At 50.5% G+C, this 19,401-nt stretch overlaps 1 protein-coding gene and 1 long non-coding RNA gene across 9 annotated transcripts in view; one reads left to right on the top strand and one right to left on the bottom strand.

The window, feature by feature from the left end:
• Window positions 1–19,401, bottom strand: part of PHC2 (polyhomeotic homolog 2) — a 107,836-nt gene that overhangs the window by 32,309 nt on the left and 56,126 nt on the right. For 3 of the 7 annotated variants that reach the window (XM_055391199.2, XM_019014913.4, XM_019014909.4), the window contains exons 3-7: window positions 16,653–16,811; window positions 15,070–15,147; window positions 14,476–14,640; window positions 12,601–12,687; window positions 11,181–11,493 (exon numbers count right to left, since the gene is read on the bottom strand). In XM_055391199.2, the coding sequence (XP_055247174.2) occupies window positions 11,181–11,493; window positions 12,601–12,687; window positions 14,476–14,640; window positions 15,070–15,147; window positions 16,653–16,811 (802 nt within the window). Of the gene's footprint in view, window positions 1–11,180; window positions 11,494–12,600; window positions 12,754–14,475; window positions 14,641–15,069; window positions 15,148–16,652; window positions 16,812–19,401 lie in introns of all 7 variants that reach the window. The other 4 variants (XM_055391190.2, XM_063700543.1, XM_063700549.1 and 1 more) reach the window with 2 other exon arrangements.
• LOC129534376 (uncharacterized) lies at window positions 193–10,805 on the top strand. 2 transcript variants are annotated; one of them, XR_008680960.2, is made up of 3 exons: window positions 193–328; window positions 2,965–3,178; window positions 8,153–10,805. It is a non-coding gene; the product is annotated as an uncharacterized lncRNA (long non-coding RNA). The 2 variants fall into 2 exon arrangements; XR_008680959.2 differs by lacking the exon at window positions 8,153–10,805 and adding an exon at window positions 7,162–7,339.

Raw genomic sequence — 19,401 nt, 5'->3', positions numbered from 1 at the left:
GAGAAGAAAATGACAGAAAAATGACTTAATGTGCACAGCACAGTGCCTGGCACATGGTCATATTCAGTCATTTCTAGTTATAACTATTATATCAGTCTGGTTTAGGTTCTCAAAGTATCCAGGGTCTACCTCTATCATAATAATGCTTATTAAGGTGAGTTGTAATTGTTTCTTATCTATCTTCCAGATCATGAACTCCTTGCGGTCAGAAACTTCGTGTATCTCTTTTTCCAGAACCTACCACAGTGCCTGACAGGAATTTATTTTTTGGCATGTGTTGCTATGCTAGCTTTTCCCTCTTCTATTTTAAGCAGGCTGACTCTTTGAGGTGAAAATTCTTATATATATATATATATATTTTTAGTATTTATTGATCATTCTTGGGTGTTTCTCGGAGAGGGGGATGTGGCAGGGTCATAGGACAATAGTGGAGGGAAGGTCAGCAGACAAACAAGTGAACAAAGGTCTCTGGTTTTCCTAGGCAGAGAACCCTGCGGCCTTCCGCAGTGTTTGTGTCCCTGGGTACTTGAGATTAGGGAGTGGTGATGACTCTTAACGAGCATGCTGCCTTCAAGCATCTGTTTAACAAAGCACATCTTGCACCGCCCTTAATCCATTCAACCCTGAGTGGACACAGCACATGTTTCAGAGAGCATGGGGTTGGGGGTAAGGTTATAGATTAACAGCATCCCAAGGCAGAAGAATTTCTCTTAGTACAGAACAAAATGGAGTCTCCTATGTCTACTTCTTTCCACACAGACACAGTAACGATCTGATTTCTCTTTCTTTTCCCCACATTTCCCCCTTTTCTATTCGACAAAACCACCATCATCATCATGGCCCGTTCTCAATGAGCTGTTGGGTACACCTCCCAGACGGGGTGGCGGCTGGGCAGAGGGGCTCCTCACTTCCCAGACAGGGCGGCCAGGCAGAGGCGCCCCCCACCTCCCAGACGGGGCGGCGGCCGGGCGGGGGCTGCCCCCCACCTCCCTCCCAGACTGGGCGGCTGGCCGGGCGGGGGCTGCCCCCCACCTCCCTCCCGGATGGGGCGAAAATTCTTATATTTTTTAGTATCCCTTCAGTGTCTAGCTCATGCCTTGTTTAGAGTAGGGATTCAGGAAATTCAGCTCAGAGATTGTCTTTGCACAGATCACTCTCTGGCTAGTGCCAGGCCAGCCTAGGATGAAGCAGCTCAGCTGAATCTGTCCTGTTTAAAAAGTGCCCTCCACAGAGACTTCCACGGCTGGAGAGCTAGCCAAGTGCATGGCAGGCCACAGCTGGAGGCCCACAAATGGATTTTTACAACTAAAACCTCATGCCAGTAAGGATAAAGGTGAATTCTGGGTCCTGACCTCACGTTTTAAATGGATCCTGTGATGCAACAGGTGCAAAGTAAGCAGGTTTCAAACTGAGTTAGGGGAGGTGCCTTCCTTCTTGAATTTTGTCTGTTCACATGCAAGTTTTGAATGGTCTCATCCCAGCCCAACGTGAAATTCCAAGCAGAATTCCAATAGGAATGGAAAGGACAGAAATAAGATGTGTTACAAAGGAAAAGCAAAATGGTCCTTGGTGACTGACTGTCGTAGTCAGAGAGAGAGGGACTATGGATGGCCCAGAGGGGTTTAGTATGGATGATACTGAATGACAGGTTTGGGAAACTTGGACACCAGTGTGATGTTGAGGGAAGTGTGTTGGGTTTGGGTTGATGGCGGAACCTTTGTGGAAATGCCAGCAGACATTTGGTGATTATAAACTGACCCCAATCTAAGCCGTGTCTCCTTACCTCACATTGAATAGGTCGGAATTTAACAATCAGGCACTTTTGAGAAGACTGTTGATAAGGCACCTGGGAGACACTGAAGAGGCCACACAGGACTTTGTTAGGCCCCCACAGCCAAAATGATCTGCAAATGTTGGGCATGTCACTGCAAATGCAACCAAAACTTTTTCTCCTGTAATGCAAAATCATGGATTCCTGCTCCTGGGATGTGGAATCATTCTTAGGGGCTGCCCATGTGAGGTGGGAGCTGGAGATGGTTCCAGGTCAGGGAGGCTAAGAGGATCAATGGCAAGCCCCACTACTTGCTGGCTGTGCGGCCTGAGACAAGGTACTCTTCTTTCTCAGGGCTTCAGAGTTTAATCTGTGAAAGAGGAGGTCTGGGCTAGGTGATCACATAAATCTCTTCCACATCTAGAATTTGATGGAGTGGCTATAGCAGAAAAGTAGTTTACAATTCAGGGTTAATAAGGAGGAAAAAGGATTACAGAGGGAAAAGGTTCTAAATCTCTACAGCATAAAGAGTATAGGTAGGGACCACACACATTTGTTTTCCCAAAAGACTGGGAAAGGGGACTGCTTGCCTGGCTTCTATTCCTGTGCTTCCTCTCCTATCCCATTCCCTCCCCACCCTGTGCTGCTCATGGAAAACTGAAAGCAATTGTTTTAGGACAAACGAGGCTACTATACACCAAGGCTGGAAATCAAGCTCATAAGGCTTGAATCAATTTATAGATCAGAGACCCAAAGGTATTTGGGGTATATATTAATACATCCTTAACTTTTTGAGGTTAATAAAAACAAAGATCATGATTTAACTCCAGCATTATCCTGGATCAAAAAAAAATCCTTTTGTTTTCGAGTACTGCAGTAGAGGAAGGGTCTTCCTGATTCCAGTCTCTTCTCTCTGTAATCCAGCTTAGAGAGTGCAAACTAATCTTCCTAGTGCACAGATCTGATCTCTCACTAAAAACCGCCAGGGACTCTCCTTTGTCTACGGTTGTCTAAAGCCCCTGGCAGACATTCAGGATCTCTTTACAACATAAACCAACCTTTTAATTTTTATTATTTCTTTGACCCAAGCAATCTTTACTGTTCACTGTACCCTGTACAGAGTATATGCCTTTTCTCATACTGTCTAGAGTGCCACAAATCAAATTCTAGTCACCATTCTCTGGTCTTTACAGCTGACAGGACTTTCCCCTTTCTCTGAGATGACAATCAGGCCGCTTTGCTTCGCACTGCCCTCAGAGAAGCAGTGTGCCCAGAAGTCAAGTGTGAGCTCTTGAGTCAAAATGCTTGGATTTGAATTCCAACTCTGCTGCTTACCAGCTGTGTGACATGGGGTGAGTGAGTTACCTGACCTCTCTGTACCTCTATGTCATCATCTTTAAAATGGAGGTAAGGATTACACCTATCTCAGAGTTATTTCAGTAAGTGACTTATCTCTTTTAGTAGGCAGAATTTATGTGAGTCATTTGTTTCCTCCAAAATATCTTGAATTTAGTAGATGCTCAATCAATATTGCTGAATGAATGAATGAATGACAGACAACATGGTGGGACTTGTTTATCCTACAAAACTTGTTCTCAAGGCTTCAAATATGCAGGAAACGACTCACTGTCCCAGAAATGCTGGGACTCTTGCCGCAAAGTATATGGGAGCTGCAAGCATACCAGTTATAGTTACAGGACTACTTATGCACTCATTTTCCTAGAAGTCCACTATAGTTGACTAGAGTTTGATGTTACCTGGCCTACCAGCAAGGAGAATGTGCCTGTGGGAGAGGAATGGCAGATCTTTTTACTAGCCACTACCCTTAAGGGAAGATACACTTTCAACCATTCATTCACTCAACAAACAATTTATTAAGCACCCACCACACACCAAGTACTATGGTTGGTACTGGCTAAGACATGGTCCCTAGAAGAGATTACAGTTTAGTAAAAGAGACGGAAGACAGATACTCTAAGCGTAATTTGGTAAATATTATGATAGGCGATAAGCACAGGATATTGAGAACACGGAAAAGGGGATTCAGCTTTGGAAGGAGAGCAGAGGAGGTTTCCCAGAGCAAGTAAGTGTTTAACATGATTCAGAGTTAGGAAGATGACAAAAGGAACAGCATTCGGGAAGACTCAGAGGCATAAAATACTATGGTGAATTCAGGGATCTCCAGGGCATCATGTATAGTTGAAAGCCAAGGTGTCTAAGAGAGAGGAGTCAGAAAAGAGGCAGTTTTTGGCTGGGTCTAAGTTATGCTAGCACCTTCTAGGGGCTGCTTATCCCTAAAGATGTCTCATGTGATTAGGCTTCACGAGGTAACTAAGGTTAGGGTTAGCTCTAGAGGTCAGTGCTCTGCATACACAAGAATAGACAAGGAAGCTCCTTTTAGAAAACCCTAAAGCAATAGCCACACAAATTTTCCATGATGCATTCCCTTGGCTTGGGGTCAGGAGGAGTTTGAGAGGGGAAGTAGAGCTAAGGGAAGTTTACCTGTAAGAAACTTGCAAAACTGTGTTGGGTTGCCAGCTGCAGGGGCACTCTATGATAGTCTGATTATGCTTGAAGGTTTTTAGGCCTGTTCTGCAGCCCTCTGGAAAAACTGCCAAATACTTGCTGTGTACAGGATTCTTTGCTAAGCAGCTTGGAGCATTATAAAAGAAACTGTTATCTGCATCTCTGCCCCTACCCTGCCCTTGGCAGAGGATGGCAGGATAGCATAAGTGGATAAACGCATGGGTTTTAGAGTCAGTCAGATCTGGGTTTAAATCTTGGCTCTGACACTGATAGGCTGTGCAATCTTAGATAAATTGCTCAGCCTCTCTGTATCTTGACTTGCTGTTCTGTAAATGGTGACACATACCACATAGTTGTTAGTATCAAATGGACTATTTTGTTTAAACCACAAAGAGATTCACTGCCTTTGCTCAACACTTGGTACCTAGTAGATGCTCAGTAAATGGTAGCTATTCTTAAAATACTACCTGTTATCTGTGTGTTGCTTTGAACTTCTCAAATAATTTTTATCATTTAAATCTAATTTATTTCTAACAAGAAGCCCATGAGGCAATTGAGAAGTGTTTTTATTTTACAAGCAAGAACTGAGAGTAGTTTCCAAGTGACTTGTACAATGCAGTAAGTGAAGGGGAACTTGACTTCATTTGACAGGTGAGGCATGGTGCCTTGCATATTACAAGATGCTGATGGCCAAGTGAATAACACAAGTCAGTAAGGACAAAAAAGGTCAAAAATGCTGATGGCCAAGTGAATAACGAAGTCAGTAAGGACGAGTGAGTACCGCAAGCCTAGGAGTATTAGTTGCAGGCAGTTGAGAATACTGGAGGCAATCTTGGAGGTATGGACAACAAAAATGGATTGTTACGCCAGGAGGCAGGGAGGAAAAGGGCATATGACAGGCCAAGAAAGTCACAAAGGGGTAGGAGTGGGAGAGAAGAGACAACAGCATATTTGGCCATAACAGAGCGTCTGCATGAGGACACCACGAGCAGTCAGGTGCAGTGGGCAGTGGGGGGAGGGTCTTTAAGGTCCCCCATGAAGTCAGATAGTCAGAAGTCATTAACATGATATTGAGTGAGCCCTTACTATAGACTAGGCATTCCAGCTGATCAAGGAGGACATAAAGACACAGTGAAGGTTTTTGTTTTTTGTTTTTTTGAGATAGAGTTTCACTCTTGACGCCCAGGCTGTAGTGCAATGGCATGATCTCCGCTCACTGCAACCTCTGCCTCCTCGGTTCAAGCAATTCTCCTGCCTCAGCCTCCCAAGTAGCTAGGATTACAGGCATGAGCCACCACACCTGGCTAATTTTTGTAGTTTTAGTAGAGATGGGGTTTCACCATGTTGGCCAGGCTGGTGTCAAACTCCTGACCTCAAGTGATCCGCCTGTCTCGGCCTCCCAAAGGGCTGAGATTACAGGCGTGAGCCACCGTGCCTGGCCACAGTGAAGGTTTTTAAACAAGAAGGAAATAACAGTCTCTGAGGGAGATAATTCTAGCAGTTGTGAGTAGGATATCCTGGCGATCAGTTAAGCCTCATCCCGTCAGCAGGCCTTAAGCAAAGCAGGAAGCCAAAACAAGAGGAAGTCTCATCAGAACCTGGTGACAAACTGGTGATAAGCTGGGTGGTGATGGAGCGTGGGAATGAGGGAGGGCTTTCTCTGTGCCGGTCACTTGCACAGGCCATCTCAGTCATTTACAGCCCATAGGAAATATAATCACCTCTGTTTTACGGATGAGGAAATGGAGGTTTACAGAGCTTAAGTAACTTGATCATAGTCATTAAACTAATAGGTGATGAAACTGGGGTCTGAAACCAGGTTAACTCCGAAGCCCACTGCTTTTCCCACTGTAACACTCTGCCTCCCTGGTAGCTCTGACACCAACAGGTGGTGCAATCTTAGATAAATTGCTTAACCTCTCTGGATCTAGACTTGCTGTTCCGTAAATGGTGATACATAGCACATACTTGTTAGTATCAAATGGAGTATTTTGTTTAAATCACAAAGAGGTTCACTGCCTTTGCTCAATGCCTATTAGATGCTCAGTAAATGGTAACTATTTTAAAAATACTACCTGTTATCTGAATGTGAAGTCAAAATAACTCTGTGAGTCTGGGGTGCAGGAGGACCTTGCAATTGTGGACAGTGCTCAGGAAACTGGTAGAGGGGGCCTTTCCAGAGAGGAATATGCATGGTTTTTGTTTTACAAATTCTCCAGATTAAAAAAAACTTGTATGCAGTGGGGTGATGTCTATCTATAGACAGCTGAAATGTATGGGGAGAAGAGAGGAGGACAGGGATGGATATGTATTAGGAAGTCACTGGCAGACAGGTGGTGGATGTCTGAAAGGTATGAACTGACAAACTCCTCTGTAAGTGAAACACAGGGGCACAGGACTGAGTTTTAGGAGACCCACAGCTAATGGCAGAGGCAAGGGAAAAGGAAGGAGGGTCCCACTTACACACACAGATGGTCACACGTGCACACAGCCACTCTGGGCTTAGGTGCTTCCCAGTGCCAGCTGAGATAGTCCTCCTCCTGTTCCATTCTTGAAACTTAATCATGTTTCAAAGCACAACTCAAATGTCTGCAGCTCCCATTAGAATTTAAACTCTTGTTCATCTCTTTAACACCCATAGTGTTCAGCATAATGTTTGGCACATAAGAGGTGCTAAATGAGTATCTGTTGAGCTACATAATTAAAGGGACGAATGGTTTGGGGATGACAGTGACTCTGAGCCATACCTCTTTCATTTGTGAAGTGGAATAATCACTGTTAAGATTAAGTGAGATATGTAGGTAAAGCATTTAGTGCAGTATGTGGAACACGGCTGTTCATTAACTGGTAATTATTACTATTAGCCCACAGCAACCAGGGAAATAGTCTAACAGAAACCTAGGATGAAGAATTTCGGGAAAGAAGAAATGTCCAGCAAGGCCAAGTCCCTTTGTGTGTCAGTCTGCTTTCTCTCTCACACATACATGCACACAGGCTCGTACACACAAAGATGTTAAGCAAAATATAAAGCTCCTCCACTGATAGCCTATATCATCTGGATTTTTCTCCTAACATAAAAACAGATTCTTAGTCATCTAGATTTGGTGCTACAGTGGATAGCTGAAATGACCTTCATCAAAATCGTTGGGGATTTCTAGCAGATGACAGTCCCACCTGTATGCTTTGGTTTTTATTGGATTCCCTAAGTAAAAGTGTGCTTGCAGTTTGGAGGCTGCTTTGGGAGGGAAATAGGGTACCCAAGAATCCTGGAATCAGCAACATTGCATTGTCCAGCCTATCACAGACAGAAATCACTGCTCCCTGCACAAAACGCTCTCTGTGTTCAAACAAAGCAGCTGTGTGGCCTTCCAGCAGAGTTCTCGCTCCTCAGCTGAGACCTGAGGCGGGCTGAGGATGCAGAACAAAGACCTGGCATCTGGAGGCCCAACTGGGTGAAAGGGCCCTGGCTTTTCAACAACCCGACAGTTCCCTTTTATCACGGCGTATCCCTCCCAGTGAGCAACTTTCTCCTCACCTTTGGGCCTGAGTGTGCACCCAAAGCCTGGAGTTTATCCACTAGAATGAGGACTCCAAGAACCAAGTCTCCTATCTGGGGCTGTGGCCCACTCCCTTAGGACTCGGCTTCCCTGAAGGCCAGGCCCAAGGGACCCCTGCTGCCTGCCTCTCTTCTGCCCTCCATTGCTCAGTCCTCATGGCAGTGAGAAGGGCAAGCCAGGCCCTTCTCCTTCCCCTCCAAAGCCCAACCTCTTAGGCTCTGTTCTCCGCCCCTTACTCCCCTCCCCCACCTGCTCCCCCACCCCTATTCTCGGCATAAGGGACCTTTTCTATTTGCAGAGCCTGAAGAAGCCGGTTGCCAAGGTGACAGGAGCAGGAACAGCAGGGAGCTTGCCATGGGGGAGGGGCTTTGCCCCCAAACAGCTGTCAGTGGGAGCAGTCCCAGCTGGGACTGGAGGGTCTGCCTGCTCTGGGAGGAAACAGCCCCCAGGAGAACACATTCCTCACTGCCATACCCCCTCCTACTGGCCCACTGCAAGTCTCCACTGGTTACTTTCCCTGGGGGCAGCCAGCCAGCCAGCTCAAAAAATGCTCCAATAACAAACAAAAAATGTGTGTGCGCTCGCTTGCTTTCTCTCTCCCAGACACACACACACATACACACACACACGCACACACACTCAAGCACGCTCTTCTCTCCTGCTCTCAGATCCCTTGGTTCATTGACAGTGGGTTGGCTGGGCAGGAGGCCAGAAGTCACCTCTGCCCAGGGAACTGTGTAGCCCAAGACAGGTGCTGCTCCTGGCTGCCCTGCACTAGGTCCTAAGAATGATTTCAGTCTTTTTTGTCCAGAGGCCCTGAGAGGACCTTCCCCTACTAAAACTTCCCAGCTGCCTTCCATCTGGGAGGTGGGAGTGGGGCAGTGCAATCTCTGGGCTTACAGAGAGGAAGGGGTGGGAGAGAGGAAGAATGAACAGGATGGTGGGAGGCAGGAACAATGCAGGCCCACTGCTTTGTGTCTCTGGGGAGAGGTTCTTTGTGGGACTGCAGCTCACAGCTGCTCCATAGAAAGTTCTGTGGAGCCACTGGTCTCTGTACTGCATTCTAGCCAGGCACTGTTAGCCTTAGGCCCTCGGGCCTCAAGCCTGTTACCTGCTGGTGTTTACCTTTACACGGGGTCTCCACCAGACTCTGCAAACCCTGAATAGGCTTAGATCCCTGAGATGCTTTCAGCTTTGGGTCAGAAACAGGAAAGGCTGAGGAGGCCCCAGATTACTATAAGAACTGAGAGGGACAACCTGGTTTGAGATGAAGAACAGTGTTTGACTCAGCCAGCTATGGCCCCCAGTCCTGCCACTTACTACTTAGGTGACTTTGAGTGCGTGACGGATGTGGTAAGCTCCTGGAGAACCTCTCTGAGCTTCAGTTTGCTCATCTGTAAAATGGATAAAGACACCTACCAGACAGGGATCTTTCCAGGGTTTAAAAAAGCGTGATGCGTACAATGCAGGGCACGCTATCTAGCACACGACGGACGTCCTGTGAGTGCTGGTCCCGTTTCTGTCCAGTTTTCTTGAGAACTGAGTTGCCTAGCAGCCTTAGGAGGAACCCAAGAACTAGTCTTTCTTTTGAACAGTGTTAGAACTTGGGGGGCTGGCTTAGATTTAGACAGAGGTTACATTTCGGCCTGGGCTGGAAGGGGGTTCTCAGGAAGGCCTGAGACGCAGATGGTCCTCCAGGGCATGCAGATTGAATGAGAAACTAGAAGTGCTCATCTGGGGTCTCAGCTGTAGTCCAAGCTGCTTTCAACGCATTGAAAGAGCCCCCAGTCTACCCTTCTGAGCCTCACTTTCTTTTTCCATAAAAGGAAGAGGCTGGGCCACTTTTTGGAGAAAGCCATGCCAGACAGTGAGAAACATCTGAAGCCACAGGGCTGTGAGGCCTCCGTGGGGAGGCGCCTTTCTTGGCTCAGCGGTGACCGCTGGAATGCAGCGACTGATCCTTTGCCCCTGGGTGACTTCTGAAGCCTCAAGAAGGTGAATGAGGGATTTTGACCCCGTTTCCTCCTAACTCAGTGCCATGTGCGCTGCTTTGCTTTTCTCTGCCTGGGAACCTTCCCCACTCTGTCTGGCAGGTCACATGCTCGTGCCGCAAGGCTCATGTGCCATGTCCTCTGAAGGACGGCATCTCTGACCCATTCTGCCTGACAGGCAGCTGACCATCTGTGCCCACACTGTACCTGGTACTTAGTCCTAAAATAGAATTTATGAAGTGGAATGGATTTGCTTCTATATCTGGTTCCCTTCTTTTGACTGCACACTCCTTTAGGGAAAAATAAAAATCCTATCCTATTTTGACAAAGATGTATTGAGATATATTCTTGATGTATTTTCTCAAGAAAAAACCCCACAGATTAGATTGGATGGTAAAATGGTTTGAGAGAGGACTGAGGTTAGTGGTTGTCTCAGGGATGCGATCAGCGTGACTCTCTCTTTAATGCAAAGCCATGTGCTTCGTCACTCTATTTCTATGGTAAAACAGCGTGGTCTTGTTCCCTAGATCGATAGGCCTGGCTTCTTGGGCTCTTGGCAGATTTTCCCATTAAAGATTGCCTACAATGGGCAGCACAGGAAGAGTTTTAGTAGGCAGGGAAAGGGGTCTAGCAGGGCATGTGGATTCATCGGACCTGCCTCACAAGCAAGCTCCTAGATTTATTCTCAAGTGTTACCCTCACTAGCAAGCCTTTCCTAGCTCCTCTCCTCAAGCCAGATAGCTCTTCTGTTCTGACAGTGTTCACAGCTTAGATCTATTATGGCATATGCACAGCACTCATCTGTCTCCCCAGCTACACTGTGGAGGGCAGGACCTGAGTCTCATTTATCTCTGCACACCTAGAATTGGCAACATGATTGGCAAATACTAATCAACAAATGCTTGCTGAATGATGAGAAAAAATAAACTTCCTACATTCCCATCTCTCTGTCTGGTTCTTACATGCTTCTGGCTAGCCCCTGGCCTTTTTGCTGAGTCTTGGAGAATTTCAAAATAGTTCAACTGCCTCCCTCCAGCCACTCCAGGTTGTGCCCACAGCTCCACAGCTGTGGCTGTGTACCCTGATTCATCGCTGTGCCTACAGTGCAGAAGGACTGCTTTATTCCAACTAACATGGCTGCCCTGCGTAAAGTTAGACCAGAAGCATGGCACAGAGCCAGGAGCTGATGGACACTTCGAGATAGGGAGGGAGGAGAGAGAGACCCATGGCTGGTATCTTTGCAAATCCATGGGAAAAAGGAAAGTGTGAAAGTCTCCTCCTGACTCACGGCCCTGAGTTTTCTGGGAAAGGATTCCTGCTTCCTGAAGACCTTACCTGGTGCAATGAGGGGGTGGGCAGCCACAGCAGGAACCGTCCGGCTGAGCCCAGCCCGGCCTTCTATGCTCCCTGGCACACTGCTGTTGCCATCTCCTTTCTTGAGTGGCTCCATCACACTGTCAGCTATGCCAGGCTTGGCACCTGCGGGGGAAGCCTGAGCAGTATTTCTGCTCTGTGCTGGGGTAGGCAGAGGCTGGCTACCGCCTGGCGTGGGTTTCAGGGCCAAGCTGGGCAGGACAGGCTGAGTGGGGGTGGGGCCCGAGGCTGCTGCCGCTGGTGTCTGCTGTGTTCGGAGGGTCAAGTTCTGTACCTGGAAAAGAGGGGTCTGTGGGAGTCCAGAGAATGTGGCAGGATCAATGCCAGTATACAACTAAGAGGGAGAGAGGGATGGATCCAGGAATGGCTGAATAGAACAGGAGGTTGTCAAATCAGAGAGAGAGAATGTGTTAGGGGCTAGAAGAGGAACCAGAAGCACGTGGAGTTGCTAAAGAGGGCCAGAGGGTTCGCTGTGACTGCATCCAGCAGCAGAAGAGGCTGAGTTCTGAGAAGGACCTGCTGCCCAGCTGGGCGGGGCAGGGGTGGGGAGGCCGGGCTCTGTCCCTTCTGTTGCCCTCCCTCCTCCCCAACACTTTCAGGATTGGATGCACACCACCCAGAAATAATTCCCAGTGAGGGGGAGCATGGGGCTTCCCACACTGGAAAAGGCCAGGGCAAAAGTGGAAGTTAACTGACCAGGAAGGCCACCAGGCAAATATCTTGTCTCAGAATAAGGTTGCCACCGGCTCTTCCAAGACGGCCGGCACGCTTACTCAGCCCGGTCCCTGGCGCCCTCTGCTGGACACAGGGAGGCTGTGCCAGACTCTGAAAATCCGGCTACCAGCCCTGTCCCATCGCCCTCCCCATTCTGTAGATGAGGATGGGGAGATGCGAGTGGTAGGGGTTCCTTCCCCGGCTGCCCACAGAATCTTCCCAGCCACGGTAGTATCTGTGCACTCCTAGCAGAGCAGGACACGTCTCTGCTCCCTCTTACATGCCATTTTTCTCGAGTCCTAGCAGCGCTACCGTGTGTAACCGGAGCGGGACTTTCCACTTATGAAGCAGCAGCAGCCAGACCAGCTATCCTGGGGCAGGTGTAAAGTATGGAGGGTAGCACAGCCCACCCCTCCCTGGCAATCATGCTGGCCTCAGCAGGCTGCCCTCTGGCTCCTGACCTGTGTTTGAGGGAACGAAACAGAGCCAGGAGGGACCGAGGCCTTCTGGAACGGGGTAGACGCGCAGGCCGGGGGGCATTGGGGTGTCCTGTCTCCCGCCTGCTTTCCTAGCTGATCCCGGCCTCTCCTTGTGCCCCTCCCCAGTATCAGTGCCCCTCTACAGGGGTGCCCACCCCCCTGCCCTCCCACAAGCATGGAGTCCTCACCTGGGCGGGGGTGGGGGGCCGGGCGGGGGAGCCAGTGCCGAGCTCAGGCTGCACAGTAGCGACGGTGGCCGTGGGCGTGAAGATGAGCTGAGGGGACAAAGGAACAGTGCCGCCTAGGCTCCTAGCTACCTGCACCAGGTTACCTGGCTGGGCCTGGAATCACAGGAAATGAGGCGCCTTTTACCTGCTCGATGTGGACTCAGCCACAGGACACAACTGTTTAGCCCAGGAGCGGCTATGAGGAAGGGCAGGACAGTAGAAGCAGAAAGGAAGGGGGAGTCCAAGGGGAGCACCTGCCTTTCTCTAGAGGCTCGTTGCGTCCTGACCCAGGCTGGGTGCAGGGGTGGGTGGGGAGAGCCGCTCTGGGGCTACACCAAAGCCAAGTTCCCTTCAGAACCCTCTGTGAGGGGCTCATCCTAGAGGGGACCGATATCCCCAGGATACGCTGAAGCCACCACCTCCTTAGCGTCCTGGGAAGCGAGATGGATGCCCTAGGACCACCTTCCAGGTCTACCCCACTATTGAACCCAGGGCTGAGCCAAGACGAGACTGCCCTCCAGGGGATCAAGTTTGATGTATCCTTTTGGTCATTTTCTAGTCAAAGTTAGATTCAGAGGGGCCTAGAGACAACAACAGCAGAGGAAGCGGACCGCCTGGAGCCGTCCTCATGTCTGAATCCCATCCTGCAGGGTGCAGGATCCATGGTGTTCTCTGCATGACACCTCGACCTCCGTGGGAGTCTAGCTCTGCATCAGTGTGGATGTGCTGGTGCCTTGACAGGGTGCTTTCCCTAGAACTCTGCGATAGCGCAGCTGTGCTTGTTCCTCAGTGGGTGTATGCCCTGCTCTGGGGAGGGAGGCAGGCAGGCATCACGACCCCAGTGGAGTAGGACATAGGGACAAGCAACCTGCAGACATAGTCAGCTTTGGGCAGCAGCATCACAGTGTGGCTGTCCAGTTCCCGAGGAGATGGAAGTCTATTTCATGCCTTGTGTCTAAGAGGCTGTTCCCTGGGGATAGAGATGCGCCTCAAATGATGAACTTGGAGCCAAGAACAAATGTACGGGAGCAAGACCAGACAAGCTCCGAGGGTCACGTCCTGGCCATAAGAGCAAAGGGAGGGGTGGGACTGTGTTACCTTCGGGATAGTGTGTCAAGAGCCCGAAGGAGCAGACTTCAGAATGGGAGGTATGAGACACGACCCACAGTGACTGAGCCCTAGCTGGGGCTGCATGCTACTGCCACCCAGGGAGTATGCTGCCATTTTCCCAGGGCATTCCCCTAAATCTTAGGGACCTGGTAGGCTCCTAAGGACCTTTGCACCCCTCAGGGACAGGTGCAAAGGAAAGAGTTGGTGCTATCCTGAGTATATCCTGCCCAAACAAGCTCACCTGACCCTGATTAGAATGGGGGCCGCTGGGAGGGCAATGGAGGCACACTGAAGCTGGAAAGCATCTTTGGCCCTTGAGTTAGAGGTGGCCAGTCCTTGTAAGGATGGTGGGAAGGGGAAGACCCCATTTCTGTCAAGTATATGGATGTCTGGGTGGCCAGGACCACCTGGGCATGAACCACTCTGCCCATCCTGATTAATTTTGAGGAATTTCTGATAAGGGGACACTTCTGTTTCACTCTAGGAGGAGAAGGAAAGGTGGCATCGCAGGTAACTTTCTCTGTTTCAGTCTGGAGCCCCACCCTTCATGACTCCTCGAGGCTGTACCAAAGCTCCCACTCAGCCTTCCAGGCCCTCTTCTTTATCCCACCCCTTATCTCCTGCCCCTGCCCCTAGTGCTTCCTCCCCACCCTTCTCCAGCTCCCAGCTTCTCTGCCTCTGTCCTCCTGGTGCCTCTGAGCCATGGCTCTGGCCATGGGTACTCACCATCTGTGCCCTCAGATACATCTGTGCTTGGCTTGCAGTCAGGGCTGGGGAAGACGTGTTGCCCAAGAGCACAGCCTGCTGAGTGATGCCTGAGGCTGCTGCAGAGTTCACGCTCTGGGCCCGGTTGAGGAGCTGGGCTGCTGCTGGGGAGGCTGCCAGGTTGATCTGATGAGAGAGACATGTGCGGTAGGAGATAGGAAGTTCTGTTGGTGAGCTGTGTCCCCCTCATCCATTTCTTTCTCCCCCCTCTTTTGCTCCTTGGTTTATTCAGCCTCCTTCAGGAATGTCTGTGGTCCTTGGCTTTGGAGCATCCTCCAGCCCTGTCCCATCTCTGACCTTGTGCAGAGCTGCAGGGGGATCCCATGTTGAGAGAACTGAGCTATCCACAGAGAACCCTGACACTGGGAGGATGATAGGGAGTTACTAACCTAAAGGTCAGTAAGAGACATGCCCTTTTCTTTTTCTTCCTGGTAAGGGCAACAGATTCCAGCCATGATGCTACATGGCCACAGATTCACCACAACTGGGTCTGGGAACTTGGGCATTTTGGTCCTGGGGCTGTGGACTCTGCTGCTGCTCCCCCATTCTACTCACCGAAGATGACTGGGCCGGGGCCTGCGCAGACACATTGCTGCCTGAAGTGCTTCCTTGTCTATTGGCTACCAGGCTTGCCTAGGAAAGAACAAACTCCTCTTGCTAGAGTCCCAGACCTCCCCCAGTCACTCCTGGGCTCTCATCATCCACAGGAGGTGCTGCAGGCTGGTGTTAAGGAGAACAGCCTCTGGAGGTCAGCCCCCAACCTGCCTCTATGTGGCCCACAGCAAGTATCCCGCCTCCTCTGTGAATAGGTGAGGATGGTAACAGTACCTGCCTGATAGGATTGCTGAGAGGACTGAATAAGGCAAGGCATTGCCACTGAGCACTCCAACTATTAGGCCACCGCCTTCGGTGTGTGGAGCCCTCCACTCTACCACCATCACACCCGGCCACCACCATCACACCCGGCCACCACCATCACACCCAGCCACCACCATCACACCCGGCCACCACCATCACACCCGGCCACCACCATCACACCCGGCCACCACCATCACACCCAGCCACCACCATCACACCCGGCCACCACCATCACACCTGGCCACCACCATCACACCTGGCCACCATCACACCCGGCCACCACCATCACACCCAGCCACCACCATCACACCCGGCCACCACCATCACACCCAGCCACCACCATCACACCCGGCCACCATCACACGTGGCCACCACCATCACACCCAGCCACCACCATCACACCTGGCCACCATCACACCCGGCCACCACCATCACACCCGGCCACCACCATCACACCCGGCCACCACCATCACACCTGGCCACCATCACACCCGGCCACCACCATCACACTCGGCCACTGCCATCACACCCAGCCACCGCCCCCCACACAGAATTTGTAGACATGAGCTGGAGTGTCCAAACTGCCCTTCTCCCCATGGCCGGCTTCTCATCCTTCAAGTGTCAGCTCCAGTGTTACTCCAGCAGACAGGCTTTTCCTGACCATGCAATGCAAGGCTGTCTACCTTGCCCTTCGGTCAGAACAATCTGTTCTTCTCTTTCATGGCGCTTATTGTAACTTAGAGATTTAAATATTTTGTTTCCTTGGCTATTCTGGTTCCTGTTTACTTGCTGTCTCCTATTGTAAGTGCCAAGAAGACAGGGTGCTCAGTATACCCAGTGCTTGATACAAACTTTGCATGCAGAAGGTACATAAAATGTTTTTCTGAATGGATAAATGAATGTGTTCTTCTCAGCTAAGGAGGAGAGAGAGCAACAATGGGCAGACAAGCTAAACAGGCAGTGCCCTTCGTTCATGAACGCTTCCCTGGAACCCACAGTCCTTTCCCTAGACCTGCGGTAAGGTGGTTAGGAGAGGGGCTCCCCGGCACTTCTTCCCTGGGCTAGCATTCCGCCGCTACAGTCACTAGCTGCATGAACCTGGGCTCTGTCCTTCACCTGCCAAAAGGAGATAATGACAGTAGTGCTTGTGTCACAAGGACTTCTTTAGGTTGCAGGTAAGAGAAGGATGTGAAGCGCGGGTGCGGTGCCTGCTTCCTCTCCCTTTTGCTTCTACAACCAGGATGCCTGGCACCGGCCTCAAGGTCCTTCCCAAGTCTCACCTGCTGTACGGCTGCCAGGCTCTGGAGCTGGGCGCTGCTGAGGTGCTGCTGCTGGAGCGCCGCGGTCTGCAGCATGAGGTGCTGCTGCTGGGCGGCGTACATCTGCTGCAGGTACTGAGCGGCCGTGCTGGGCTGTCTGTGCAGGGCCTGCTGGATCACCTGAGAAGGGAGGGAGGGGGAAGAGCCAGGCTGGTAGCTGCCACACAGAACACCCCTTTGGCAGTAATGCCTTGCCCACCCCAGGTCTCTATAACTGCTCGGGAGACACCAAGATCTGTGACCAACACCATAGCCAATTGTGGCCACTCTCTAGGGCAGTGGGAGGACAGCTGTTCGCAGAGCTTCTTCATCATGTCTAACTTTGTCTATCTTGCCTCTCTCTGCAGCTCCTCCCCAGCACGGCCTGCTCCTGCATCAACTGCCTCGGTGAGGAGAATCAGAGCCGCACGCCAGTGCTTTAACCAACTCTTGGGCAGTAGGGAGGCTCAGGGAGACAGAAGGGTCTCCACCAGGCTTGTCAGGAACTCCTCTCCCTCTGTCACTCTGCAGCCTCAGATGAGAGTGAAGCTCAATAAGGCAGGGAAAAGAATGGGGGTGGAGGGAAGAGCCAAGTCAGCAGGGGGCCTACTCCAGCTTCAGCAACAGCCAGCCACAGGCAAACTTTGGTGGAGGCAACGCCTCCTTCTTGAGGCTGGGGCTGCAAGGCAGACTTGGGGCTGCTCCCCAGCTCTGCCCACAGCCTCTCAGTCCCAATTGATGGGATTGAGTCCCATCAATCCCTTAGAAGAAGGTTGTCTGGGCCTTACAGAGCAGGCCAGTGCCACAGGGACAGCACACTCCCCTTTTATTCTTTTTTTTGCAGGGGGGATGGAGTTTCGCTCTTGTTGCCCAGGCTGGAGTGCAATGGCGTGATCTCGGCTCACTGCAACTTCTGCCTCCCTAGTTCAAGTGATTCTCCTGCCTCAGCCTCCCAAGGAGCTGGAATTACAGGTGCCCGCCACCACACCTGGCTAATTTTTTTTGTATTTTTAGTAGAGACGGGGTTTTACCATGTTGGCCAGGCTGGTCTCGAACTCCTGACCTCAGGTAATCTACCCACCTCGGTCTCCCAAAGTGCTGGGATTACAGGCGTGAGCCACTGTGCCCGGCCCCCTTTAATTCTTTCCCTTCCTCTCTCTCTCCATCATTCCCTCTTTTAAGCTACTGTCTCCCATTCCCTGGCCTTACTGCTTATTCCTTCTTTCCTGATGGGATTGGCCAATCTCCTGGAAAGGACAAAAGGCTGTCCTTTGATCCTCCCCATCCCCAGGAACAAAGAACAGCGAGTGCCTTTCCCCAGCCCTAAGATCCTCTGTCTTCTTCCTGTGAGTCCCAGAGACATTTCTCCTCCCTTCTCCCACTGGTCACCCTCCTGCCATCTCTTCCCAGTTGATGCCCTGCACTGGCCTTCACCAGGCTTCCCTCTATTTTCTACCCTTACCTCTGCTGAATCCCTGGCCACAGGCAGCTCCTGACCCTGGGCCCTGTCCCGGCGAGCAAGCCTTGCCAGAACGGGGCCCAGGGTCAGGTCAGGCTTTCCCCAGGTTGGTGTGACTTCTAGGGCTGACAGCTCTAGGACAAAACAGCCTCTGGCTCAGATTTGGGGTTCTGTAAAAACAGCCTGTTATTATAGCAGATCCTCCGTGGGCTCTGGCGTCTCCCCAGACATCCCCATCCCAACTCTTCCACATGTTGCCCCCAGATTCCACTCCTCTGACGTGAACACCCCTCTCCAATACACTGTTTTATTTTAACTCCTATTCTTTTTCTCTCCTGCTCTCCCAGAATTATCTGTCTGTATTCCCTTTGCCTAGGCCTTTCTATTAGACTCCTGAAAGTGACCTCCCCAGCAGTCCAGCCCATGTAGTTGAGATCCTGTGACCCTTCCTCATGAGAAGGTGTCAATGAAGGGAGACAGGAGGAGCCCAGGATGGTTCTGCGTGCAACCTTGGGTGATTCCACTCGCCAGAACAGGACCCCAGACCCCCTTTTGCCTAGAATTGTGATGAGTGGCAGGAGTGGGTACATCTGAATGCCGTGGCTATAAATCAGAGCTAAGGTTCTCATGCCTGATGGGCCAGGGCCAGGTGCTGGGGCTAGGGACAAGGGTAGGGGCAGAAAACATGGATTCACTAAGCACGAGGTAGAAATAAGTGGGAGAGGGAAGAGTCCAGGGTATCTGATGGCATCTTCTTTAACTTGGGTTTTCAGGCCCTCTTACTGTCTGTTGTGGGTTCTCCCTTGTTTCCTTATCTGGGCCTAAGTTCAAAGCAGGATGAGGTCACTTTTCTAGTATATCCAAACTGTAATAGCAAAGTCACTGGGAGTAAACACTTCTCAGCTGTGGTCTCTCTTTTCTGCCTGTATTATCCAGGAACCTCAAAAAAACATCGTAGTGATTAAGAACACAGGTCTGGGGTGAGAGGTTCAATTTTTTTGTCTTTACCTGAATGACCTTGAACAAGTTATTACCTTCTCTGAGCCCCAGTTTTCTCAACTACAGAATTGTGCCTAATAATAACCAAAAGGATAAGTGTGCAAAATGCTTAGTACCATGTCAGGCACACAGCAGATGGTAGGAGCAGTGAGCCGCCACCTGGAAGGCCTTCTGGATGACATTGGCCAACTGCTGCTTTAAGGGAGAAGGTAAAAAGCTGCAATGACAAAGGATTATTTGGGGGTTCTCTTTGGCTTTGGTCTTTGAAAAACT

Source organism: Gorilla gorilla, chromosome 1 (genome assembly GCF_029281585.2).
Source record: "Gorilla gorilla gorilla isolate KB3781 chromosome 1, NHGRI_mGorGor1-v2.1_pri, whole genome shotgun sequence".
Taxonomy (NCBI): domain Eukaryota; kingdom Metazoa; phylum Chordata; class Mammalia; order Primates; family Hominidae; genus Gorilla; species Gorilla gorilla.
Note: the sequence above shows the minus strand (reverse complement) of the source record. Positions and strands in the feature narration are given on the sequence as shown.